The sequence below is a fragment of the Terrapene carolina genome, unplaced genomic scaffold, assembly GCF_002925995.2.
Source record: "Terrapene carolina triunguis isolate 2854851 unplaced genomic scaffold, T_m_triunguis-2.0 Scaffold58, whole genome shotgun sequence".
NCBI classification, from domain to species: Eukaryota; Metazoa; Chordata; order Testudines; family Emydidae; genus Terrapene; species Terrapene triunguis.
The window spans coordinates 15,602,897-15,630,485 of NW_020664409.1; the positions used below are offsets into that span (position 1 = coordinate 15,602,897).

The 27,589-nt window shown below is 43.3% G+C and overlaps 1 protein-coding gene across 1 annotated transcript in view; it reads right to left on the reverse strand.

Annotated features, from left to right (window-relative positions):
- ZNF236 (zinc finger protein 236) overlaps positions 1–27,589 on the reverse strand; it is a 195,418-nt gene that overhangs the window by 135,685 nt on the left and 32,144 nt on the right. Inside the window, exons 5-8 of the mRNA XM_024212120.2 lie at positions 26,925–27,049; positions 23,768–23,940; positions 13,827–13,973; positions 2,411–2,482 (exon numbers count right to left, since the gene is read on the reverse strand). Of these exons, the coding sequence (XP_024067888.1) occupies positions 2,411–2,482; positions 13,827–13,973; positions 23,768–23,940; positions 26,925–27,049 (517 nt within the window). The remainder of the gene's footprint in view (positions 1–2,410; positions 2,483–13,826; positions 13,974–23,767; positions 23,941–26,924; positions 27,050–27,589) is intronic.

A 27,589-nucleotide genomic window follows, 5' to 3' on the forward strand; every position in this document is an offset into this window, starting at 1 on the left:
TAATGTTTCAATGAAACCACAGAAAAGTTTTAGTTACCATTTCCATAATGTTCCCCCATTATATCTATAAAAGTGACGAAGAGTTCCTTCCAGGCTGTAACTTGGAATGCTTATCATGTATCCAACTTATAATACACCACAAAGAGCCAAATATTTTATTACTGTTCCATAATAAAGATGTCTACCATCCATTCCTTTTAAGAATAAAAAAGCATGGTATTGTTTAGCTTTTTTTTAAACAACTTTTACTCTTTCCTAGCATAAAAATAGGAAAGAACTGTATTTGTCAGACCCGTAATCAACAAGGGTTTGTACCATTTACCAAAACAAAAACAAAAAAAAGTGCATTTAGTGAAAGCAAAATATTTACAAAAGTTTTCACAAGTGCTTATGCGAGTTAAGAGCCTAAGAGACTTAAGACCCAATTTTGAGTGTTGCAGCCCACTGACTTCAAATTTCAGTTGTAGGTAATAACATATAAAAATCAGCAATAACGCACTTCTGACAGTTTTACCAAGAGCAAATGTATATAGCAGTGGCAATGCTAAGCAGGTGACTATGTGGCTGAAATACCTGCCCTCAATTGTTCTGGGGATGAAGTCCTGAGAAAAAAAAGTACAGTAGACTAAAGTTTCCCCCTCAATCTCTATCACTCAGTCTTTGCTAGCCACCTGCTCACTGCTGATTTTGCTCTGGTTGCTGAGTTACTAAATAGCTGACTCCTTTCTCTGTACACCTGCTTCTTTCTGGAGCACCCACTCAACATCTCTGTCATAATGAGGAAGCAGCAAAGGCTAGAAGCAGTGTAAATTCAGACCACCAGGGTGCTCACTGACTGCTTAATCACCTGTGCATAAGAAATGGCTTCTTCTATCGATTAATGATAAGAGGGGGGAATGGGTGACCAGTTAAGAACATAAGAATGGCCATACTGGGTCAGACAAAACGTCCATCTAGCCCAGTATCCTGTCTTCTGACAGTGGCCAATGTCAAGTGCCCCAGAGGGAATGAACAAAACAGGTAATCATCAAGTAATCCATTCCCTGTCGCCCATTCCCAGCTTCTGGCAAAGTTTTGCCTTGAGTATTGTTTGAAAGCTTTTGAATAATCTGGCATCTACATACATGACAACTGCGTCTTATTCATACTAAGCCTTTGTCTTTCTTAAGCACCAAGCTGTCATGCAAATATATCCACTTGCAAACCTAATGGACTATGTATACTGTATTCCAAAGCATTCTAGCTAAAATATCCTTCATAAGAAAGTATTTTCAAGTCCTAATTTTATTTCTTCTCTATAACAATACCTTTCTCCTCTCAGGTAATCTACCGTATATACTCGTTCATAAGCCAAATATCTTTGGTAAAAAAATGACGCATCAAAGAGCGGGGGTCGGCTTACAAACGGGTCTACACCAAAATTTGATGATTTTAAACTCTATGGAATCATTGAATTGAATATCTAATACATTGTCATTTTGTTTACCTGGAGCGTCTGCAGGCATGGAGCCCCGGGGCTCCATGCCTGCAGACGCTCCAAGTAAATAAAACATGCCGACACGCCAGCGGCTTACCCTGACGGCCGGGAGCCAAAGTTTGCCAATCCCTGAAATATAGGGTCGGCTTATGAAAGGGTCATATGGTTTTTGATATTTTTAACTAACCATCTTGGGGGGTCGGCTTATAAACGAATGGGCTAATGAACGAGTATATATGGTACTTATTCTTGATTATTTATAACTTCCTCACTTTCCACCAAACAAAGCTAGTTGAGCTTATAGAGAATGATTCAACAAAACAAGTTAAAATTTGCCAAAAAAAATAATATTTTTTAAAAGACAACTGCCTTTAATGAAGGTCGGGCTTTTTTTAATTATAAAATGTATATATTAAAAAAGCATTTCAAAGTACACGTTCTGCCACCAGCTCTTATGCTGGGGTTTGATAGAGAGTCCTGGGAAGGCAGCCTTGAAGTTCTCTTCCACAGTTCCTGCATTGCATGAGTCCTCCCTAATGGATGCACTCCCTAATGCTTTTAGAGCCCTTTTATGGTGCACTAATCGTCTTATCCCACTCCAGTCCCTGTAGGGCAGGTATCTGACGTGTTTTCCAAGAGTTTTTGAATGGAGTTGTGTATGCAGTTATCAGGAAACGTTTATGAATTGACTTGCTATAACCATAAAGTCCTAATTAACCATTTACAAGTATTAACAGATTTGCATTCAAAAATTGGGCACAGCATTCTATAAGGCCCTTTAATCAAATATCAACCCACCTTCCAGAGAACTGTGTGTTTGTTAATACATAATATTAATAAATGTCTGCAAAGTTCTAAAAGCTGCAATTCCCTTTTAACATGCCTGCCATCTCAGTATTGACACAAATAAATTAAGAAAATCTCTATACTTACATTCTTCCATTTATTATCAACAGGTTGCATCGGGTTAGCTGGAGACGTCATTAGAGGCTGGGCCACAGGATCCTACAAATAAAAGAATGGCAAAGACAGTAAGCTACTGTATTAAATGAAAAAAGATATCGCTTAATATTAAGTGTAAAACTTACAAATAAGCTTTCAATAACATCAAACCACGGCTAGAGTAAAAGAGACAGACACTTCAAGGGTTGGATAGATTTCCAGGAATCTCTTCGCGAAATCAACCTCCGGTGGATCCATCGCCACAGCGTCAATCCATAGAAAGTAGAGACGAGCCTTCACACACATAATCACTCTCTCTCTCACACACACACACACACACACCCCACCCAACACACACTTGTATTACTGTTGTTACTTCTTCATACTTCTTTCACCGTGTGTTATTTTAGTTTATTGACTGGTCTATGCATTTCATAATCTTTATTTCTCTCTTACGCTTAAATTTAATTCTTTGCGTAGAGTTCTAAAATGCCTAACCTGTCCTGGCTGGAGTAATTATCCCTACAGTAATTTTTAAAAAATATATATTATATCTAGGTTTTTGGTTTCTGCTGGTGGCGCACATCCGCACATTATCTCGATATAGTGCACGTAACAAAATTCTTTCCGCACATGGATGGAAAAAATTAGAGGGAACACTGATATAGGGTTGTTGGGTTTTTTTGCAGACTCAATAATAATGTACAGTTGCCTCTATTCTTTACTGGACCTAAACAGAATAAAAACAAATAAGGTGCTTTCCACGTTCTTGTCTTTTGCTGTTATAGTTTCTTTTGCCTTTTTGGTTGCTTCTTTTTTTTAAGACTTGCTAGCTCATAAGTGTGCTTCTTTGAAAAATGATATTTGTACGTTTATTAATATTTTTCACAGCAGCAGACTTGCTAGCTAGCTGGGAGGTAGCTGCACTTCACACCACTGGTGAGTGCAGGCCCAGCCCTGCTGCAGTGCCCCAAATTTCCTGGTGCCATACGGAGCTGCGTACTTTGCGTATGGGTAAGGACGGCCCTGAGGAGATCGGTGTGGAGGCAACAGGGGCCAAAGGTGATGGGGGTGGGTTGGTGAGCCCATGGCCAGCACCCGCTGCCACGCGGCTGGACACCACAGCCGGAACCCAAAGCCCGGTGGCCAGAGCCCGGTGACCGCCACCACACAGCCAGGGTCGGAGTGCATGGCTGAAACCGGGATTGGAGAATGCAGCAGGGGCCAGGGGCAATTGGAAGGGGGTGGTTAGCCCGCCATCGCCACCACTGGGCGGCCGGGGCTGGATCTGGATCTGGATCCCTGCGGCCAGAACCTGAAACCTTTCAGCCAGAGATGGAACCCGCCACTATGTGGCAATAACCCAGGCCAGAGGAGGCAGCGGGGGCTGGGATGGGGTTGAGCTGGGGGACAGAACCAGGTGATGGCGCCAGTCACCCCACCACCTCAGGGCTGAAGCTGGAAACCCAAGTCCCACTGCACCCGGCAAGGTGGGGAACTCACATCAGCTGCCTTCTCTTCTGGCATCTGTGGCTCCAGAGGAAGGTAGGGTGGGAGAGGGGATGCTGCTTTGTCCCTGCCCCGCCCCCCCATCACCGCCCAGGCGGCTGTGGCCACACGAAAAGAGAAACACTGTCCTAAGATATGTCTTAAGATATTCCAGTAACCAGACAGTTACATTTAATGTCAAAGCAAGCTTCTTGGGTAGGATGTGTGCATGGATTTTTTTGTTTACTTGTTTGTTTTACTATTAATTAGCATTACCATTATGCTTAGGAGCCCCAGTCAAGGAGCAGAACCCGACTGCATGAGGCACTCTGACAAACAAAGAACAAAAAATGGTCCCTGCCCCAAAGAGCTTATAATCGAAATATAAGACAAGAGACAACAGATGGATACTGACAGACAGTCCAAGGAAACAGAGAGAGATGGGATATATATATATATAGAGAGAGAGAGAGAGAGAGAATATCAACTCCTATCCCCAAAAAGATATAAGTGAACGTGATAGTTGCAGGGGAAAATATGCTTTTCAAACAGTATTCACACTGTTTAAAACAGAAAAGTAAATCCCTTGACCTTAAATAATAATGTTATAACTTGTATAAACAAAAAAGCCATTTGGCTGCCTTTATTGTTATCTGAGCAATTCCTCTCACAAACTGCTTTCTAACATTCAATTTCTATCCCAACATTACCCCCAAAGCATGCTAAGAGCATTAGATATCCAACTGGATTGAGACAAAATATGACAAGCCTCATTTGCTATGGTCGTTTTTAGAACCAAGCAGCTATTACTAGGTTTGGGTGGTTTGGTTTTTCCCAAATCCTTGGAATTCAAAATGCATCAAAGTAATATTTGAGAATTAGAAAGACAGAGTATAGATAAAATTGCAGGTAAACGTCACTTAAAAAAATTGAAGCCATCTCTGATGATTATGGTTGTTAGGAACAGAAGGTTAAGGCCACTCCTTGCAGAACACTGTCCCTGGACTTGCATCAGGTGAGTTGATAGTTCCACTGGTGCTACATCAAAGACAAATGTCTACAGGAAGCCTATGTTCAGCATTTGGTGTCATGCTACCCAACGTAGTAAAGGTCTCACGTACTGTCGGGTATGAGGAGTCACGTAAGCTGATGATGTCATGAGACAATGAACCACAGGAAAAAGTAACGAGTCTGCTCTGAATATGCCCATAAGGTGATGAACACTTGCTGGATGCTAGCAAAGTTTTCCTCTGGAAGGAACAGCCTGGCTTCTACTGAGTTCGGTACTGCACCTATAAAATACTATTTGTGAGGGAGTCAGAGACTAAACTATTCCATTTTATTTGCAGCCTCATGAGTGGAACAGGCTTACAGTAGTGGCAATGGCTCATATCAAGTCCTGTTTTGTCTTGTTTTTTAAAAGCCATTCATAAAAGTATGTGCACAGGTATATCTCAATACCTGAGGATAAGATGCCACTGTAACTAGGCATTTGGTGAAAATGACTGCTGACAGCCCAAAGGGAAGAACCTTGAATTCAAAAGCATCTATCTCCTAAGAAGAATCTCATTAATCTATACTGCAGGGGTGGCCAAACCACGGCTCACGAAACGTATTTGGCAATTTTACAGTTAAACTGTGGCTCGTGGAGCCCCATGCTCCCTCCTCTCATTCTCTGCCTACCAGACTCAGGGCCTCTGCCCTGCAGCAGAGTGGTGGGGCTAGGTCTTCTGCCAGAAATGACTGATGCCTGCTGAGAGTGGGGGGGGGGGAAGGCGCAATTTAAAGTTTGCCCTCCGCAACAGCTTCAGTGAACCTCCCCAGGAACATCCCCCCCTCTTCCCGTCAGTGGCCCCTCCTTGCAGCTCCAGGTGTTAGCTTCGCCTGGAGAGGCTGCAGCAAACAGCAGGCAGTTGCAGGGAGGAACCACTGCTTTAGTTCCAGGGGGAGGCAGCAACAAAAGCAGCAGCTCTCCCTGAAGCTCCCAACTGTTTGCTGCTGCCTCTCCCCACAGCCACAGCTTCCTTCTTGCCGGCTCCAGCAGCTGCTGTGCAGGGAGGGGGCTTGGCAGCACCATGTGACTGAGCAGGGCCAGCAAACCTTGGCAAAAAACGTGGGGGTGTTATGTGACCTCATGTCACCTCTGGCTTCAGCCCCACGGGGCACGTCTACTAGGACTCAGCCTCGTTCCTGTTGAAGCTCCAAGACCCAACAGGCACCTCCCATGGGGCTGAAGCCTCGAGCCCCGGCAGGCGTACTCCAGCTCTTGAACTTCTGAAGATTGTCATATGTGGCTCGGAGGGTCAGTAAGTTTGGCCACCCCTGCTCTAGTGGTTCTTCCTAAAGATGAGAATCCTGAATTTTGATATCTTTAAATACCTGTTCAGGTTTCTGAAGTCCAGAAAGAGTCTTAGACCATCCACCTTCGTGGGGGATGAGGAAATACCAGGAATTCTTTGCTCTCAATAGATTAGGAAGACTCCTTTTATGGATTCCCTTGACAGCAGAGAGTCCACCTTCTATAGGAAGACAGTCTCATGAAAGTTAAGAAGAAAGGGAGCGAGGAAAAAAGTGAGAGCTAGGACCTGGTGCAGAAGTGACTGGAACATTCATTGTGGGTGATCTCCAAAACTCAGCAATAGAAATCAAGCACCAGGTACTGTAAAAGAATGCCAGATGAAGACTAAGGGAGGGCATGGAGGAAAAATGGTTACATACCTCTACTGTAACTGTTGTTCTTTGAGATGTGTTGCACATATCTATTCCACTTCAGGTTAGTGCACACCAAGTGCACTGTAGCCGGAGAGTTTTCCTGAGCAGTACCCATCGGGGAAGCATGTGCAACAAGTATCTCCTCATGTGTCCAGGTGAGAGAATAAAATGCAGAGCTGCCCTAGAGTCCCCTCAGCTCCTTCACACTGAATCCTAACCTAACAGATTTCAAAGCAGAGGAAAGGACGGCAGGGTGTAGAATAGGCATGTACAACACATCTCTAAAAACAGTTACAGTACAGGTATGCACCCAAGTGATTGCACATGTCTATTCTAGAACTGTCAAGCAATTTAAAAAAATAATTGCATTGTTAAACAATAGAATACCATTTATTTAAATATTTTTGAGTGTTTCCTACATTTTCAAATATATTGATTTCAATTACACAGTATACAAAGTGTACAGCACTTCTTTTATATTTATTTTTAGTACAAATATTTACACTGTGAAAAACAAAATAAATAGTATTTTTCAATTCACCTAAGACAAGTACTGTAGTGCAATCTCTATCATGAAAGTTGAACTTACAAATGTAGAATTGTGTACAAAAAAAAAAAAAAACTGTTAAAAAAACAAAACGTAAGACTTCAGAGCCTCCCAAGTCCACTCAGTCCTACTTCTTGTTCAGCCAATCGCTCAAACAAGTTCGTTTACATTTGCAGGAGATAATTCTGCCTGCTTCTTGTTTACGTCACCTGAAAGTGAGAACGGGCGTTCACATGGCACTGTAGTAGCTGACATCGCAAGATAATTACGTGCTAGATGCGCTAAAAATTCATATGTCCCTTCATGCTTCAACCACCATTCCAGAGGACATACATCTATGCTGATGATCATAGAATCATAGGACTGGAAGGGACCTTGAGAAGTCATCTAGTCGAGTCCCCTGCACTCATGACAGGACTAAGTATTATCTAGACCACGGGTTCTGCTCGATAATGATCCATAGCAGTGTAGACCGACGTATATTCATTTTCATCATCTGAGTCAGATGCCACCAGCAGAAGGTTGATTTTCTCTTTTGGTGGTTTGGGTTCTGTAGTTTCCGCATCGGAGTATTGCTCTTTTAAGATTCTGAAAGCATGCTCCACACCTCGTCCCTCTCAGATTTTGGAAGGCACTTCAGATTCTTAAACTTTGAGTTGAGTGCTGTAGCTATTTTAATGGTTAACTTTTTAAACAATATTTACATTCCTAATCTGCAGTGAAAGTGTTCTTAAAACAACATGTGCGAGGTCATCATCCAAGACTGCTATAACATAAACTATATGGCAGAATTTGCATAAAACAGAACAGGAGACGTACAATTCTTCCCCCAGGAGTTCAGTCTCCAATTTAATTAATACTTTTTTTTTTAAACGCGCATCATCAGCATGGAAGCATGTCCTCTGGAATGGTGGTTGAAGCATGAAGGGGCATACAAATGTTTAGCATGAATGGTATTTACGTGCCAGATAATGTCTGCTACAAAAGTGCCATGCGAAAGCTGGTTCTCAGTTTCAGGTGACACTGTAAGTAAGAAGTGGGGCAGCATTATCTCCCGTAAATGTAAACAAACTTGTTCAGCCAGTTGCTAAGACAAACAAGAAGTAGAACTGAGTGGACTCAGAGGCTCTGAAGTTTTATATTGTTTTAGTTTTGAGTGCAGTGATTTTTTGTACATAATTCTACATTTGTAAGTTCAACTTTCATGATAAAGAGATTGCACAACAGTACTTGTATGAGGTGAACTAAAAAATACTATTTCTTTTGTTTTTCTTGTTCAGCCAATCACTTGGACAAACAAGTTTGTTTACATTTGCAAGAGATAATGCTGCCCACTTCTTGTTTACAATGTCACCTGAAAGTGAGAACAGGCATTCACATGGCACTGTTGTAGCCCGCATCGCAAGGTATTTACATTCCAGATGTGCTAAAAATTCATATGTCCCTTTATGTTTCAACCACCCAGAGGGCATGCATCCATGCTGATGACAGAATTCTGCTCGATAATGATCCAGAGCAGCAGGGCCGGCTCCAGGCACCAGCCCACCAAGCGTGTGCTTGGGGCGGCGCCTGAAGGGGGGCGGCGGGGCACTCCGGCCGGTCGGGGAGAGCAGAGAGCCCTGGTCGGGCTCTCCGCTCCGCCCTGCTCCCGGCGCTCCCGGGCTCGGTGCCCTCCCCTGCTGCAATGGGGGGCCGGGGAGGGTAGGGGGGCGGCCCGTGGCTTTTTTGCCTAGGGCGGCAAAAAAGCCAGAGCCGGCCCTGCATAGCAGTGTAGAAAGTGTTCATTTTCATCATCTGAGCCAGATGACACCAACAGAAAGTTGATTTTCTTTTTTGATCGTTTGGGTTCTGTAGTTTCCGCATCGGAGCGTTGCTCTTTTAAGACTTCTACTTCACATCTCATCCCTCTCAGATTTTGGAAGGTACTTCAGATTCTTAAACCTTGGGTCGAGCACTGTAGCTATCTTTAGAAATCTCACATTGGTACCTTCTTTGTGTTTTGTCAAATCTGCAGTGAAAGTGTTCTTAAAATGCACAACATGTGCTGGGTAATCATCTGAGACTGCTAGAACATGAAATATATGGCAGAATTTGCATAAAACTGAACAGGAGACATACAATTCTCCCTCAAGGAGTTCTGTCACAAATTTAATTAACGCATTATTTTTTTAACGTGCGTCATCAGCATGGAAGCATGTCCTCTGGAACGGTGGCCAAAGCATGCAGCGGCATATGAATGTTTAGCATATCTGGCATGTAAATACCTCGCAATGCTGATTACAAAAGCACCATGTGAACACCCATTCTCACTTGCAGGTGATATTGTAAATAAGAAGTGGGCAGCATTATCTCCCATGAATGTAAACAACCTTGTTTGTTTTACCAGTTGGCTGAACAAGAAGTAGGACTGAGTGGACCTGTAGGCTCTAAAGTTTTACACTGTTTTGTTTTTGAGTGCAGTTCCATAACCCCAAAAAATATAAATATATAAATACACACACACACACATACACACTTGTAAGTTGCACTTTCACGATAAAGAAATTGCACTACAGTACTTGTATGAGGTGAATTGAAAAATACTATTTCTTTTATCATTTTTACTGTGCAAATATTTGTAATAAAATAGAATATAGAGTGAGCACTGTACACTTTGTATTCTGTGCTGTAATTGAAATCAATATATTTGAAAATGTAGAAAAACATCCAAAATATTTATTTAATTTCAATTGGTATTCTATTGTTTAACAGTGCCAGTAAAACAGCAATTAATCGCGATTTTTTTTTTTTAGTTAATCGCGTGAGTTAACCATGATTAATCGACAGCCCTATTTAATTTTGAATGCAAAAATTCCAGAAAGACTGTCTGTCAGGAGGTTGTCAAGCTGATCTGCCCCTCCTCTCTACCCTCAGGTAAAACATTGCTGTCATATTGTCTGTAAGTACTTGAACATAACTTGCCCTTTCTCTGGTTGAGAAAAACCTGGCAGAAAAACTCTGAAAATTGCCCTCAATTATACAACATTGATGTGTATGGTTTGTTTGCCTACAGACCTTGAGCTTGCAAGGGACACAGATGTGCACCTCAACCGAAGGAAGATGTGTCCATAACCAGAGTCATAGTAGGAAAGGAAGGAGGAGGAGAGACAAAGAGACATTGAACTGGACTCTCCACCAGTTCAAGGAAGATGGCACACTTGCAGATCTGTGAATTAATGTGTCCAGAGAGTGAGTTAATGGACAGTGGATGAATTTTAACCAGCCTTAAAGACATCTCAGGTATAGTTTGGCATGCTGAGTCACCTACATGCAAGCGGCCACATGTCCTAAAAGTTGCATCCAGTTTCTCATCATTGTTTGTGGATAAGGTTGAAGGAAACTGCATAATTCCAAGATCACTTGAAAGCTGACCCAAGGAAGGTATGCCATTGTTGATGTTGAATCTAGCAATGCTTTGATAAACTCGATTCTCTGCACCAGAAAGCGACTGTATAATCAGGCCCAGCTGGTCAAATAGAATCTGAATTGCTCTGATGCCTTCTGTTGTCTGGAATGCCACCAAATAAGTCAATCATCTAGATCGGGGTATACCTGATTAGCGATTCTGTGAAGAAGGGAGCTACTCCAGCCATGCATTTGATAAACACTCTGGGAGCTGATGACAGACCAAAGGGGAGGACAATAAATCTGAGAAACCTCCTCTGGTGTGATGAATGGCCACACAAAAGCAGGCATCTGGAGGACCGAGAGCAGCATACCAATCTTCAGGATTGGGTAATAGAATGAAGTATGACAAGGATATCGTACAAAACTTTCTTATGTATTTGTTTAAGTTTTGTAGGTCTAAGATGGGCCTTAGCCAGCATCCCTCCACCCCCCCTCCCCCACACACACACTTTGATTTCTGTGTAAGGAAACATTTCAAATAAAAATCTCTCCTCCAATGCAGTGGGGAAGAACCACTAACATGAGAAGGATCCTGGTGAGGGACAGTGAAGGGGAAAGGGAAGCAGATCTAGTTTTTTGCTGTAACATATAGCTCAGTTCCACAGTGCTTAGAACACATTTGTCGGTAGTGATGGCTTTCCACGCACCCAGGAAATCAGACAGTCTGTTTCCAAATGGAGGTGAAGAAGAAAAAGAAGATCCCTGATAATGAATATGTTGCTCTCGACTGAGCACTGCTTTGATGTAGTAGGGTGCTGTTCCAAGGTTGAGATGTGTGCTTCCTTCCAGATATGTCCAGCTATCTTTGAGGGTAACAGGATTGCCTCTGCAGCTGCTATTGATTAAACTGATTCCAGGAAAGGGGAACTCAGAGTGTCCCAGTCATGTTCTGGATGTCTGGCAGATAAATTGCTGACATTTCTATCTGATGGAGAATGAACCAGTTCCACAATAAAAACAAACAAGGAGTCCTTGTGGCACCTTAGAGACTAACAAATTTATTTAGGCATAAGATTTCGTGGGCGGAAGTCTGAGGGTCTATTGGAATATGATTTCACATGATGAGACTTCAATGCCATGGTCAGAACCTGAAAAGACTCTTAGATGTAGGGTCACATTTGTAACCACACAGAACTCTGCATCAAGTCCTTCAAGGAGCCCAATATCTGAGAAGGGCTAAGAAAGAGGTTGAAAGTTCCCATGTCTTCATGTAGAGTGTGGCATAGGGAATTTTCAAAGCCCCCTCAATGGTGCTCTGTACCATTCATGCAAAGGTGTGAACCTCCATGGTGGACTAGGAAGAGGACCAGGGCTTGACAACAAGGCATGCAGAGAAGAGGCCCGAATCAGCACTGGAGTCTGGTGCTTATGCACAATGACATGGAGAGGGCCCAAAGCATTCTCAGAAGGGAAAACCCTTTGCACATAAGCACCAACAGGCTAGATATGCTGTTCTGGTGCCAATAATAGTAGGAAATGAACTGCAAAGACCAGCACACAGGGCTCCTGCACCAGACCAGGTGAGGAAGTGTGGTGGTACTACTTTTTCTTTTTCAAAGCTCCTCAGAGTCAAAGTGTCACAGTCACAATAAAAATCCCTCCCCCCCATGGGGTTTCCTGGGTAAACACCAGCGTTGTATATTGCTAACACTTACATATGCATGGGAAAGTATCTTGGGAAGGGTCGAAAGCATGAGTGTGGAGTGAAAAATTCCTTTACAGGTTGCAAGAGGCCGAGAGGGAGGTAGGGAGAAAGGAACGGGTTAACTCGACAATTCAGCTAGGCTCAAAGATAAGGAACGAAACTGCAGCCCAAGGCCAGCTCCCTGATCACCTGAAGGCCCAGGCAGATTGGTAACATAAATCTGTCACAAAAGTACTTGCAGTTTTCCTTCCTTTTGGAAGGGGGTCCTTCAGCGATCTCAGCCACAGTTGAAGAGTCTATGCCAATACAAAACGGGAGAATTTGGTGCCAGAATAGCCAGGGAAGTCTCCTTGGCAGTAACTCCAGGGGTTGGGACAGGAGTAGGTGCCAAATTAATCACTGGAGTAAAGGTAAGCAGGCACTGAGGTTGGCTTAGACACTGGGACCTTGTCAGATGGCAATCATGTTTAGTAGCACAGGTCTTGCTCTTGGGTTGAAGAGATCCACTAATTGAACCCTTGATAGCAGCTGGAGCCAATGCTGCTAACTGCCTCTTAGGCACAGAAGTGGGCCATTCCAGACAAAGTGCAGAATTCAGACCCAAGGGTAGTTTGCCCACCTTCAGTCCTTCAAAGGCCAAGTGGCCTGAAGCCTTAACTGCTGTTCCTGTTGACTCCTGGGCAAAAATCTTACACACTGTAGACGGTGAAGGGGAGCACATGCTGCCTAGGCATATTGGGCACCAGATGCATACATCTAACTCCAGAGCAGATGCTGGGCATGACATGCCCTTTTTAAAAAAAAAAATTAAAAAAAAAATCTATTTTGGGTCCCAATGCCAGAAGATTCCCAAGCGCTCTGAGGGAATAAGGAGATTCCTTCTAATTAACACAGATTAAACTATTCTAATCCAGTACTCCAAAATGCTTGCAACACCCTTCCAGCTTGGGTGTCATTCATAATTTTTTTAAACATACTCTCCACTTCCTCATCCAAGTCATTAATGAAACTCTTAAATAGTACCAGATCAGAACAGATCATTGAAGAGTCCACTAGACACATCCTCCCAGTTTGACAGCAGACCATTGATGACTACTCTTTGACCAAAACTGATGTCTGTCATAAGAGGAGAATATGAGGGGCTTGATTTGCAAAAGTGTTGCACACCCAGAACTCCAACTGAAGTTAATGATACTCAGCAAACTTGAAAAAAATCAGGCCTGAAAGTTATTGGACCATGGGGTGGAAGGGGTTGCAAAAAGGCAGAGCTGTTTTCCCCTATGAAATAAAAGGGAGTTCATTTAGTAAGGCATCTTCAGTACTTGTATGCACCATCATTCATCTTTAACACATTTTCCTATTGCATGCACCGACTCTTCATAAACTTGAATTTACTCACACTATTCTGTACAAACATAGCTAGTTCTTTTAAGGCCTCAGAAGAAACACATAGGAAATATATTAAGAGTTCTAATACCATCTGAAGGAGAATCATATCTATTAAAAATATCCAATTTTATTAAATTTTTAAAGTCACTAGCACAATATAGAAAATAAGTTAAGTTTACCGTTGTAACATGAGATGCTTCTGAAGTAGTGCTTGCTGAGTTCTGTGGACCACCCATATGCATCTTGCTGATGTGAGTATTTAAGCTGCCTAAGCTTTTGAAAACACAGCTACATTCTGTACAGTTATAGGTAGGGCCATTCTTCACCTTAAGGAATAAAGAAAATATGTTTTTTTCCCAAGATTTTCCAGTTGTAATTTTTTCTTTATTTATAAACACAATAAATATACTATATAGTCTTAGACAACTTTCTTTTAAATGAGCTATTTCTTCAATGCTATTTACCTCCAGCTAACAGAACAATTGAGTATCACTTTTTGGACCAAGGCCATCACCATTCAGTGACATGATCATCATCTGTTGTCATGGGGAGCTTTTGTGGAACTTCAGGGTATGCCTACCCAGCAAAGAAAAATCCATGACTGGCACATACCAGCTGACCTGGGCCCGTAAGGCTTGGGCTGCGGGGCTCTGGGAACCACCCACCCCGCAGGGTTCTAGATCTCGGGCTCCAGCCCAAGCCCAGAAATCTACACAGCAACGAAACAGCCCTGCAGCCCAAGCCCTGTGAGCACAAGTCAGATGGTACAGGCCAGCAGCAAGTTTTTCTTTGCTGTGTAGACATACCCGCAGAGAGTATATTAATATGAAAAAGAAAAATGCCCTTGGCCAGTGGTTTTCTAGCTTTTTTCATCTCCATCTCATCCATGCATTAAAGCAATATTTATATAGAAACAAAAATCCAATAAGGCAGTTTATAAATAAGAACAAGGTTCCTAACTGAAGAGGATAATCCAAGGCCTGGTCTACACTAGGCTTTTATGTCGAATTTAGCGCCGTTATATCGAATTAACCCTGCACCCGTCCACACCAGGAAGCCATTTAGTTCGACATAGAGCTCTCTTTAAATCGATTTCTGTAATCCTCCCCAACGAGAGGAGTAGCGCTAAATTCGAAATGGCCATATCGAATTAGGCTAGGTGTGGATGGAAATCGACGCTAATAGCTCCGGGAGCTATCCCACAGTGCACCACTCTGTTGACGCTCTGGACAGCAGTCCGAGCTCGGATGCTCTGACCAGCCACACCCCGGGAAAATTTGAATTCCTTTTCCTGTCTGGGCAGTTTGAAGCGCAGTTTCTGTTTGGACACCGTGGCGAGCTCAGCAGCAGTGGCAGCAGTGGCAACGATGCAGAGCTCTCCAGCAGAGATGGCCGTGCAATCCAATAGAAAGAGGGCCCCAGCATGGACGGATCGGGAAGTCTTGGATCTCATTGCTGTGTGGGGAGATGAGTCCGTGCTTGCCGAGCTGCGCTCCAAAAGACGGAATGCAAAGACCTATGAGAAGATCTCTAAAGCCATGGCAGAGAGAGGCTACAGCCGGGATGCAACGCAGTGCCGCGTGAAAATCAAGGAGCTGAGACAAGGCTACCAGAAGACCAAAGAGGCAAACGGACGCTCTGGATCCCAGCCCCACACATCCCGTTTCTACGAGGCACTGCATTCCATCCTAGGTGCGGCCGCCACCACTACCCCACCCCTGACCGTGGACTCTGAGGATGGGATATTGTCCGCGGCCGGTTCCTCCGACATGTTAGCGGACGGGGAAGATGAAGAAGGAGATGAGGAGGACGAGGCAGTCGACAGCGCTGGCACCGCTGATTTCCCCGACAGCCAGGAGCTCTTCATCACCCTGACAGAGATCCCCTACCAACCGTCCCCCGCCGTTACCCCAGACACAGATTCAGGGGAAGGATCAAGCAGTAAGTGTTTTAAATATCTAAACATTTATTTACAACATAACTGGCATATTTAAAATATTAACAGTAGCTAAAGTGCTTTCAAACATGTAAACATTTATTTACAACAAAACAGGAAGATTTAAAATATTAACAGTGGGTAAAGTGCTTCAAAACATGTAAACAGGAAAGTCAAACAAAAGGGGAATCTGTGCAAAGTGTATCATGATTAGTCTGTCTTTGGGCGCCTCAATATGTAGTCCGAACCATTTTCAAAAAATTTCACAATGTCCGCTTCATGATTATAGTGCCCAAAACCCTGCAGTCATTTGTCCCTCCAAGGGCACCTAAGCCAAGAACTGGTCAATGTAACCGGGGATAGAGGCGAGATCCTCCGGGGAGAACTCCTCATACGCCTCCTGCAGGTGTTTTTCCAGCCTCATGAGCAGGTTCCTGGGCAGGGAGAGCTTATTAGGCCCCCCGTGGTAGGACACGTTTCCCTGCCACAACGCCAGCAGGTACTCCGGGATCATGGCCTTGCAGAGCATTGCAGCAAATGGCCCCGGTTTCTGCAGGCTGTCCCGGAGCATCTTCTCCTTCTGGCTCTCCGAGACCTTCAGGAGGGTGATGTCTGGCATGACTCCCTGCTGTGAATTAGGTAGGGGAAAGTTAGTATTGGGACTGCTTGCCCGTCCCTTTACAGAACTGCAACCGCCGGTTTACAGCCACGCGGTTTACAGCCGCGAGGGGGTGGGACAGGGCCAGAGTTCATGCTTGCAGGATTGCTGCCAGCAGAGACTCGCATTGCTTTCTATGTGAAAGGAGGCCAGTGCCACTCTTAAAGTTTTAAGCGGCCACAAGTCTACGGCTTACCATGTTTGCCAGCTAGACAAAGTCCGGTGTCCAGCCCTGCTCCTCAGCTCGCCACAGCAAGACCGCAGGCACTGTAGGCGAGGCCCGAAAATTCGACCTTGTCCTCAGTGCGCGTGTGATAGGTGCTCTGCATGGTCTTGTTCACAGAGAAAGACTATGTTCTCTGTTCACAGATACATTGCTCTGTCTCAGGAATTCACTCCCTTTTTCCAATTCCCACAGCCACATCTGCCCAGAGGCTAGCGCACATTAGGAGGAGGAAGAAGAGGACACGGGAAGACATGTTTGCTGAACTAATGGGATGCTCCCGAGCACAGGCAGCCCAGCAGACACAGTGGAGGGAGAACTTGTCCCAAATGCACCGGGCAAACATTGAACGGGAGGAGAGGTGGCGACAGGAGGACAGGCAGGCTACTCAAACGCTGCTTGGACTAATGAGGGAGCAAACGGACACGCTCCGCCGCCTTGTGGATGTTCTGCAGGACCGGAGGCAGGAGGAGAGAGCCCCGCTGCAGTCTCTCTGTAACTGCCCTGCCCCGCCACCAAGTCCCATACCCCCCTCACCCAAAGTCCAAACACGGAGGGGTGGAAGGGGCCGTGAAAAATTTCACTCCACCCCTGCGGACTGCTCTACCACTAGAAGGCTCTCATTCCCCAAAATTTGAAAAGTCCTTTCCTACCCGCCTCACACAAGACCCCGTCCAAGTTTCACGCCCCCGTTCCATGTGCGGTTGTTAATAAAGAATACGTTTCTGTTCATTTCTGTTTCCATCCTCTTCTTTTGGAGGGGAGTCTGTCTGAAGGGGGGGGAAGGGGCTTGGTCATTGGACAGGACAGTCACCTTTAGCAGGGGGCAGGTGCAGCAGCAGGGCACATATATAGTGCAGTGACTAGTTATCCTGGTCAGTCTGGGAGGTGGTTTTCATGTTCTGTGTGGTGGGGGCGGTGGTGTTGCTCTGTGACTTGGTGGCGGGGGAGGGCAGTTACAGATCTTATGCAGCGGTCCTTACCCTGGATCACAGAGCCGCGCAGCAGGGGATCTGTAACCCTCCTCCCCCTGCAAGACAGTCACATAGCCGACACATACACGCAGTCCCGGCCAGGAGGGCTGGCAGGCTCCGTTGAAACAACCAGTCCACCACCGCGGAGCCTGTCATTCCTGGAGTTTAGAAGCATCATTTGCATCACAACCCTAAACCCGCCCCCCGCCACAGTCTGCGTCCCAGGTTTAAAACATTCCCGCGAAAACAGTAATAAAGACAACGGTGTCCATTAACAAAACAGAACAGATTTTATTTTTTGGGAAGGGGGTGAAGGGGGTATGTAATTGGAGAGGATAGTCGACGGCAACTGGGTAAAGAAACGGGGGCAAGTTCAGCTTCTGTGTCCACAAACTTAAAAGTCAATGGGTACCCTGCTCAGCCTTGAAACTGGCTTTCAAAGCCTCCCGGATGCACAGCGCGTCCCGCTGGGCTCTTCTAATCGCCCGGCTGTCTGGCTGGGCGTAATCAGCAGCCAGGCTATTTGCCTCAACCTCCCACCCCGCCATAAAGGTCTCCCCCTTGCTCTCACACAGATTGTGGAGCACACAGCAAGCTGCAATAACGATGGGGATATTGGTTTCACTGAGATCACAGCGAGTGAGTAAGCTTCTCCATCTCCCTTTGAGACGGCCAAAAGCACACTCCACCACCATTCTGCACTTGCTGAGACGGTAGTTGAACAGTTCTTTTTCTGTGTCCAGGGCGCCAGTATAGGGCTTCATGAGCCAGGGCATTAGCGGGTAGGCTGGGTCCCCGAGGATGACTGTAGGCATCTCCACATCCCCAAGAGTTATTTTGTGGTCTGGGAAGTAAATACCTTCCTGCAGCCGTCTAAACAGACCAGAGTTCCTGAACACGCGAGCGTCATGAACCTTGCCCGGCCATCCGACGTAGATGTTTGTAAACCGTCCCCGATGGTCCACCAGTGCTTGCAGCACCATTGAAAAGTAGCCCTTTCTATTGATGTACTGGCTGGCCTGGTGGCCCGGTCCCAGGATAGGGATGTGAGTCCCATCTATAGCCCCACCGCAGTTTGGGAATCCCATCGCAGCGAAGCCATCTATGATGGCCTGCGCGTTTCCCAGGGTCACTACCTTTGACAGCAGTACCTTGACGATTGCCTTGGCTACTTGCATGACAACAACCCCCACGGTAGATTTGCCCACACCAAAGTGGTTCGCGACTGACCGGTAGCTGTCCGGCGTTGCAAGCTTCCAGAGGGCTATGGCCACTCGCTTCTGGACAGTCAGGGCTGCTCGCATGCGGGTGTCCTTGCGCTTCAGGGCAGGGGACAGCAAGTCACAAAGTTCCAGGAAAGTCCCCTTCCGCATGCGAAAGTTTCGCAGCCACTGGGATTCATCCCAGACCTGAAGCACTATGCGGTCCCACCAGTCCGTGCTTGTTTCCCGGGCCCAGAATCGCCGTTCAACAAAATCCACATGCCCCATTGCCACCGTGATGTCCTGGGCGCTGGGGCTCGTGGTTTCTGACAGCTCTGTGCTACTCTCCGACTTCAGGCCCTCACGGCGGTGCCGTAGCCTCCTCGCCTGATTTCTCTGCATCTGCCTCAGGGAAAGGTGTATGATAAGGTGCGAGGTGTTGAGAACGGCCACAACTGCAGCGATGGTCGCAGCGGGATCCATGATCGCAGTGCTGTGGCGTCCGCGCTGTCACTGATCAAAAAGTGCGCGAACTGATTTCCCGCCGGCGCTTTCAGGGAGGGAGGCAGGGCGGTAGTGACTGACGGATGACGACAGTTACCCAAAAGCACCCTCGCCACATTTTTTTACCCAGAAGGCATTGGGGGCTCGACCCAGAATTCCAATGGGCAGCGGGGACTGCGGGAACTGTGGGATAGCTGCCCACAGTGCACCGCTTCCAATGTCGACGCTTTCCCCGGTAGTGTGGACTGACAAAGTCGAATTACTGTCCTTAGTGTGGACACACACGTTCGACTTTCTAATATCGATTGCACATATTCGATTTAACTAAAATCGAACTACTCTCGTAGTGTAGACATACCCCAAGTAATGTACAGATGAAAGACTGGAAATGGAAAGCAACAAAAAGCAAGTGAGTTAGTGGTGATGCTTAGAGAATGCATCTTGTTCATTTGCTTTTTTGTATTAGGTTTTGTTGTGGAATTTTTGTTTTAGGTTTTTTGTATTAGGGTTCGACCTTGGGGTAGTTTCTGTGTAGACCTTTTTCAAATTGTGTGTTCATCAAGGAATGGAAGATGGAGGCAGGGTGGACTTGGTTAGAGACAAATAGGGCTGCATGGAAGAAAGCACAAAGACTAAAATGCAAAGAACACATGAAGACGGGGGCAAGGACGTTTAATCTTGTAGCTTGAACAGAGGAAGAAAAAACAAGACCAGAAAGGTAGGCAAGAGCTTGTAAAAGGATTTTGAAGGCAAGGACAAAAAAATTGATAATTAAGGTCAGAAGAAGCCACTAAAGGGATTTGTAAAGAAGTTAAACATAGCTGGAGTGGTGGGAGAGGTAGATGATCTGGTGGCAAGATTTGTACAAACTGAAGAGGAGTAGGTCAAAATAGGGGAAGCCAAAAGAGAAGGAGGTTGCAGTAGTTGAAGCAAAAGACCAAAAAATAAGGACATACAAAAATTTTAGCAGAGGAAAAGGAAGGATTTTTTAAGAGGATGTAAAGAAAAATGTTGATGGGATATAGCAACAATAGCGACATGATAGGAGGAAAGGAAAGAATGAGCTATCCAAATTATCCCAATGTTGCAAGCCTGTAAAAGAGTATGGCATGCATGGCTGCCAACACAGTAAAGCAGAGGGATGAAGTTCTGCTTTTCCCATGTTGAGCCAGAGCTGGTAGCAAGATATTCAAGAAGAGGTATCGGAGAGAATAAGAAATACAACACTAAATGGAGGAAGTAAGACCCGTGAGCCATCATAGTAGAGGTGGTAGTTGAACCAATGTGATCAGAGACTGGTCAAAGAGAGTGTGGAAGAAAAATAGGAGGGGCAAGTATACATTCTTGAGAAAATACCAGGGAATGTGAGAAAGAGAAAGTGAAGGATCTACCAAAGACGACTCTAGAGGCAGGATCAAAACAAGGACTGCATAACATGACAAGGCCTTTGGAAGAAAATGTTTCTAGGAGAGCATGATCAAATGATAGATCTTAAAATTGGGAATGGGGGGGGGGGAAATCAATCAATAAATGAGGATGTTTTAGGAGGATCCCACAACAGCCTGATGCTATTCAATAATTTGATCAATTACCTAGAAGAAACTCATTGCTAATAAAGTTTTTACAGATGAAGTGGTAAATAACAAGGACCAGTCACAAAGACAGATCTGAACAACTTGACAAGTGGGACAGAAATAAAATTGCATGTTAATACAGCTAAATACAAAGTCATATATCAAGTAACAAAGAATGGTATGCCATATTTGTTTGATGGGGAACTGGATCCCAGAAAGCAGTGACTCTAAAAAGAACTTAAGGGACATGGTAGATAGTCAAACAAACATGAGCTCCCAGTGTAATACTGTAGATAAAAGGGTTAACACAATTCTTAGATGTACAAATAGAAGAATACATAATAGAAGCTGAGAGGTGATACTATTTTGGCATTGGTGAGACAACTACTATACTGTAATTCCGTATCCATTGTTTTGCAATCCATACTGTAATTCCGTATCCATTGTTTTGCAATCCATACTAACACTCTCCACTTTTGTAATAATAATAATAAATAAATAAATAAATATTATTTATTTATTTATTTATTTATTTATTTTAAGAAAGGCAGAAGAGTGATTTGAGGTCTGAAAAACACACCTTAATGAGAGACTTAAAAGGCTTAATCTATTTAGCTTATTTAAGCAAAGGTGACCAATGGCTTCTCTAACAATTTATATACTCGATCATAAGCCAGTTCATTTATGAGCCGACCCCCACCCCCAATATGGATAAGTAAAAATGGAAAATGTTTATGACCCATTCATAAGCTGACCCTATAATTCAGGAGTCAGCAAACTTTAGCACCCGGGCCATCAGGAGAAGCCGCTGGTGGGCCGAGATAATTTGTTTACCTCGAGCGTCCGCAGTCACGGAGGTAAACCTAAGTAAACAAAGTGTCCTGGCGCGCCAGCTGCTTACCCTGACGGGCCGGGACAGCAACTGGTGAGGAAATTTGGGGGAGGGGGGTAGCTGGGGGGTCAGGGAAGTAACCCCTGTGACAACCCCTCACAAGACCCCACCCCTAGCCCGGGACCCCCACACTCTCCCCATCCCATCCCTTCCCATCTTATCTGGGGAGGGCCGGGGAGGATGTCTCTAGCCTGGCTGGAGCTGCTCCGGCAGGCTGGGCAGCGCGGCCACAGCCTGCTCCGGCGGGCCAGACCAGACGGCACAGCCGCAGCATGTTCCAGCGGCCTGGGCCAGGCAGCACGGCCGCAATGTGCTCCGGCGGGCAGGGCAGCGCAGCCACAGCCTGCTCTGGGGGACGGAGCTGAGCGTCACGGCTGCAGCGTGCCAGCCCTGGAGCTGCAGCTGCTTTGAAGGCTGGGGGGAGAGCAGCATGGCCAGAAGTGGAGACACTCTGGCCCCACCTCTACCCTTCTGGCTCTGCTGGCTGTGCTGCCTCTCCTTGCTCCCTCTGTTGGGGGGTGGGGTTGTGTCCCACCTCTCCCTCTCTATACCCGTTCATAAGCCGACCCCCTTCTCTGGTGCTTCCCCTTTTTACTAAAAAAAATTTGGCTTATAAACGAGTATATATGGTACATCAGTCTTGAAACACACACAGTTCCATCTATGCAACTTCCTAGCGTAGATGCAGCTATCCTGGTATAAAGATGTTTCTGTTGTTACAGCTTATCTCCCTGAGTTTACCAAAATAAGCTACAATGATATAGCCACTTTTATACCAGGACAGATAACTGAGTCCACACTAGGGAATTGCACAGAATTGTATCTGTGTCAAAACTGATACAGTTAAATCGGTACAAAACCTGTGTGTAGACAAACCCTAAATCAAATCTACAAGTAGCTAAACATGCAGAAGATACCTTATACTTCCAAGTTCTAGTCTACCAGACAAATTGAAAACCAGATCCATTGGCTGGAAGCTAGAAAAATTCAAACTGGCACAAATTTTTAAACAGCCAGGGTAATACACCATTGGAATAGTTACCAAGGTTATGGCAGATTCTCCATCACCTGAAGCCTTTAAACCAAGATAGAGGGTACGTCTTCACTTACATCCGGGTCCGGATGTAAGCAATCGGTTTTCTGAGTTCGATTTATCGCGTCTGGTTAAGACGCGATAAATTGATCCCGGATCGATCCCGGAAGTGCTCGCCATCGACGCTGGTACTCCAGCTCGGCGAGCGGAGTACGCAGCATCGACGGGGGAGCCTTCCTGCCGCGTCTGGACCGCGGTAAGTTCGGACTAAGGTACTTCGAATTCAGCTACGTTATTAACGTAGCTGAATTTGCGTACCTTAGTCCGAAGTGGGGGGGTTAGTGTAGACCAGGCCTAAGTTTCTTTCTAAAAAGATATGTTCAACCACAAGTTGTTGGGATCAGTGCAGAAACTTCTAGCTAAAGTCATATAGCCAGTGTTATGCAGAAAGTCAGACTACATGATTATAATGTCCTTTTTGAATTTAAGATCTCTCAATATGTGTGTCAAGAGACCATAAAGAAAAAAGTCAGAATGAAGAGTTGTGATACCACAGTTTGTATCTTCCATGGTAGTTTCTTTTGCTCCAACTGTAACCCAGAAAGCCCCTTCTAATGGCTATCATTTATTTCCTGGTATTGATGAGCAGAGGGGTATTGTCTGGGTTTGAAATCTCTGCCTGGTTGTCTTATTTTATAGTTTTGGAAAAGCTGCTGGTTATATCTTTACCCATTTGTATTTTCAATTATATCAAAGGCAGCTAGAGCCAAGGATAGTTTTTTTAAAAAAATACAAATTGTAATAAATAAAATTATCTTAAATTACTCAGCTGATACATCATTAACCAATATACTTGAAAGAGTAAATGAATCCTCTGCTACTAATAAAAAAATGTTAATTCAGATTAATGATTTTAGCAAGTCTAAATTACTATATCAAATTGAGCAAAACTGATCAGTAATCTCTACTTTAGCATATAATCCATGTTGGGTGCAGGCAACAAGGTACAACATTGGAATATGATGTAATATAAATAGGGTGGATTAAATACTGAGAGGAAAAGGTTAAAAATTGATAAGCAGTATATTTAACAGCAATCATATTATTAACAAAATTGCATTTACCTCTGAATGAACTCTCTGTATGTGAGACTGAAGATTGCCTTTTTGAGAAAAGGCTGCTGGACAAAAGGCACACGCATGGGGTTTTTCACCAGTATGCTTAATCATGTGTGTCTGTAATGCCCCCTTCTGGTTAAAGGCTTTTCCACATTCACTACATGTAAATGGTCTTTCACCTAAAAAAAAAATACATAAATCCATTACCAATAATGACATTATGTATTAGAGAGAAAAATAATGCCATCATAAGCAAAGCACATTACATGTACAGTAATAGTCTACCATCTGTTGTCATTGCATCTAACTCAATCACTAAACTGCTCATTTGTTCTTATTTGGATGTAGGGTGCTAGCATAGATTATTTGGTTTTCAAAAATAGCACTTACAACTATGTTACCTTTAATGTTTGTTATCCAAAAAGTATTTTTCCTTTTTTTTTTTTTTTTTTTTAAAAAGAGATTAGAATTTAGATGCTGCTTTCTAGTATATGCGGCCTTTTTTAGAGTAATTAGATGACCTAACTAGCAATTCAGATTTTAGAAAATATTGAAATTGCTTCCATGGCCCTACAGGCTAATTTTTTTTTCTGAAAGGGCTTGAAGACAGTGGCTAACAATGAAACAACTGTAACTATGGCGCTCTCTGGTGAGATGCTGTACAATTATAAAGAATGCATTTTATAAAAAGACAACAAAATTGATTTATTTTTATTACATTTGTACAGCACCTAAATACACCTCTACCTCGATACAACGCTGTCCTCGGGAGCCAATAAATCGTACCGCGTTATAGGTGAAACCGCGTTATATCGAACTTGCTTTGATCCACCGGCATGCACCCCCCCCTCCCCTGGAGCACTGTTTTACCGTGTTATATCAGAATTCGCGTTATATCGGGTCACGTCATATCGAGGTAGAGGTGTAGTGTTTGGGGCCCTGTGTTATCTATTGATTTATCTACTGATCTCTTGAGTTAAATTAACCTTGCATATTCAGATATGCTATAACTGATTAGAATTTAGTGACTAACCAATTTCATGTGCAGTCATTTCACTGAGATCATATCTTCTCTCCCCCACTCCTCCAACCAACACATACACACTTTTTATTCTTCCTAGTGAACTGCAAATTTCTAAAAGTTCAAAGGATTTAAGGACTCCTGTTCTCTCCGTGAAGTACAATCTTGTTTCTTAGATTTATATTAGAATATATAAGTATGTAGAACAATAAATTCAAGACAGAATGAACTCAACAGGAAAATAACTCTTCAATTAACCTTTGGAAATACAACAATGAATTGTGAGACTACTTTTAAAATCAGTTGCAAGAGTGACCTCTTGTGTTTCTTTTCTGGATCTTCAATATATAAAACCTAAAACGGATATCCCTATTAAAAAGTGAACTGACACCACAATTCTAGGCACAAGTTTAATGGATAATTCACATTCCCCTTTTCAGTAAACTAAGCTGTCTACATGTACTATGGCTGTTATATTAAGGAAACTGGTACAGAGGGAAATGGTTGGGAATATTACCAATAGGATTCACCTGTGTTCTCCTAGAAATTAGAAAAAAAGAGTTCATTTATTCCTGCTGTGTATTGTCATCAGGAATAAGATATCTGCATGAGTATGAAGAGTTAACCTCTGCAATTTTTGTTAATGACTGCATTTAGAGCCCAATGCATTGCAGAACCATGTTGAAATGTATATATTTCTAGCTCTATGTTTGCCATAAATAGGGCCCTTCATTTTCTATTTTTATTTTATTTAATTTTTCCCAGGAATGTATCGGTCTTTATTACTACAACAACAAAAACAGCTGAAAATTGGTACAAAAAATATTAAATTTTTCTGGGTAAATATCAGCGTTTATTTTGGTGGACGGAAGAACGGAGGGAAGTATTCAGCAGATTAATGCTTTGATTAATGGAATTCAATGTGGCTTGAAATGTGTATGTGGTGGGCATTAGATTCATCAGTACATTCAGATGCACATGCACTCCAGAGCTTACACGCATGCCTGTTTATTGTGTGTATCTTCTAGGCTAATACATAGCCTTATTTCAACTGGCAACTTTGCACATACACACAGACTAATGCATTATTGTAATACATATCTCATGCAATTTATTGTATTTTTATAATAAAATAAATTATTTTTTATATATTTGAATGATACAAACGTAGGGTGAAATCAGAAAAAAAAATATTGCTTAAAACCTGAGATTTTTTCAGTAAAAATCAGTTTAAATTGAAAACAAAGGGTCTTAGCCATAAAATCCCTGAAAATATACAATATAGTGTAGCGGGCAGACGGCCTGCAAGGATAGCTAAAGTGCTTTAACTGCCCCAAATCATCTCAATGTGTTAAATCTGATACCTAAATATAAGAATATAAACGCAAACATCTATTTATTTCAGTGTTGATAATTTTAGCAGAAACATCGAGCTAATGTGCCTATCCTGCAATTCTAAAGTGTCTCCCACTCATCTTCCCTCCACCAACACCTTCAGGTTCACCATTGACAACTTCAGCAATGCAGTTATACCTGAAGGAATCAACAGAAAAAGCTTAAAATGTGGAAATGCCTTTAAATAAATAGACATAACAAAAATAAAAATGAGACTCTGTACTATTATTCATTTTCATGTTCCATGCTTTAAAAAAAAAAAAAAAAAAAGTCTGTGCAGCTGTTGTAGTATTTCCAGTCTGCCTCACCAAACATCAAGAAAATGCAAGAATTCTGACACAGAATTTAGATCCTGCTTTCTGTAGAGTATTTTGGGCCTTGTTTAGAGTGTTTAGATGAACTATCATGCAATTCAGATTTTAGAGAATTTTGTAATTGCTTCCACAAGTATAAAATCGGGTATTCCCTGAAAATAAATTTTGTAAAGCACTTTGAATAGCAGAATCCAGATTTGTACCACCATGAATATAAAAACCCACCAAACAAAGATTTCCTTGGCTTAATACAAAGAAAATTATGCACAATATGCACTAACTGCAGTACATAAGTCTCTAGTACAAAGACAAGACTAGTATATAAGTAACCAGATAGACTGATGCTACTGCCAGAACCAGCTAAGAGAAAACAGTGCTTACCCATCTCACAATTTTTATTTATTTATTTTAAGAAAGACAAACTCCCACTTACCTGTATGTATTCTAATATGTCGGGTTAACTGACTTGGTTTTTGGAATGTCTTTCCACAGTGCGGACATGAATATGTAAACCCACTTCTGTCAATGTTTCGGTTGTAAGATCTAGTATTGGATACCCTGGAAACATACACAAAGTAGTTACAAATAAAGACTTTTTATCCCCAGATTAAATATTTGAAAAAGATGACTTTTCATCACATCTACTTTTTCTGGATTTACAATAAATTTAGGTCAGAATGCAGCTTCATTGACATTGTACAGCATGTCCTATAGTTTTTTGCTAACATTACAGAACTAATCAACAGCTGCAGCACCAGTACTTTTTATTTTTTAACCATTCTGCCTCCAACAGTAACTGATAATTTTGAATTTATTTCTCGAATGACAGCGATGGACACTTCATGAACTATCTTAAGACCTTCTTAGTGTAATTGGGTAGGTGTGGTGGAGGACACTACCACAACTTTACAAAAGTTGTTTGCTGGGTAATTTAGTAAGAAGAGAAAAAGCCTCTGTCACTGGACTAGGCTTCAAATACACCCTTAACTAAACTAATATAGTTTGATGGTGTCAGCTAGGTCCATATCTAAACTTCACAAATTTGAATATCTGGTATTTTCTAATCAGGTGATAAATGGGACTAAGATGGTATGAAGC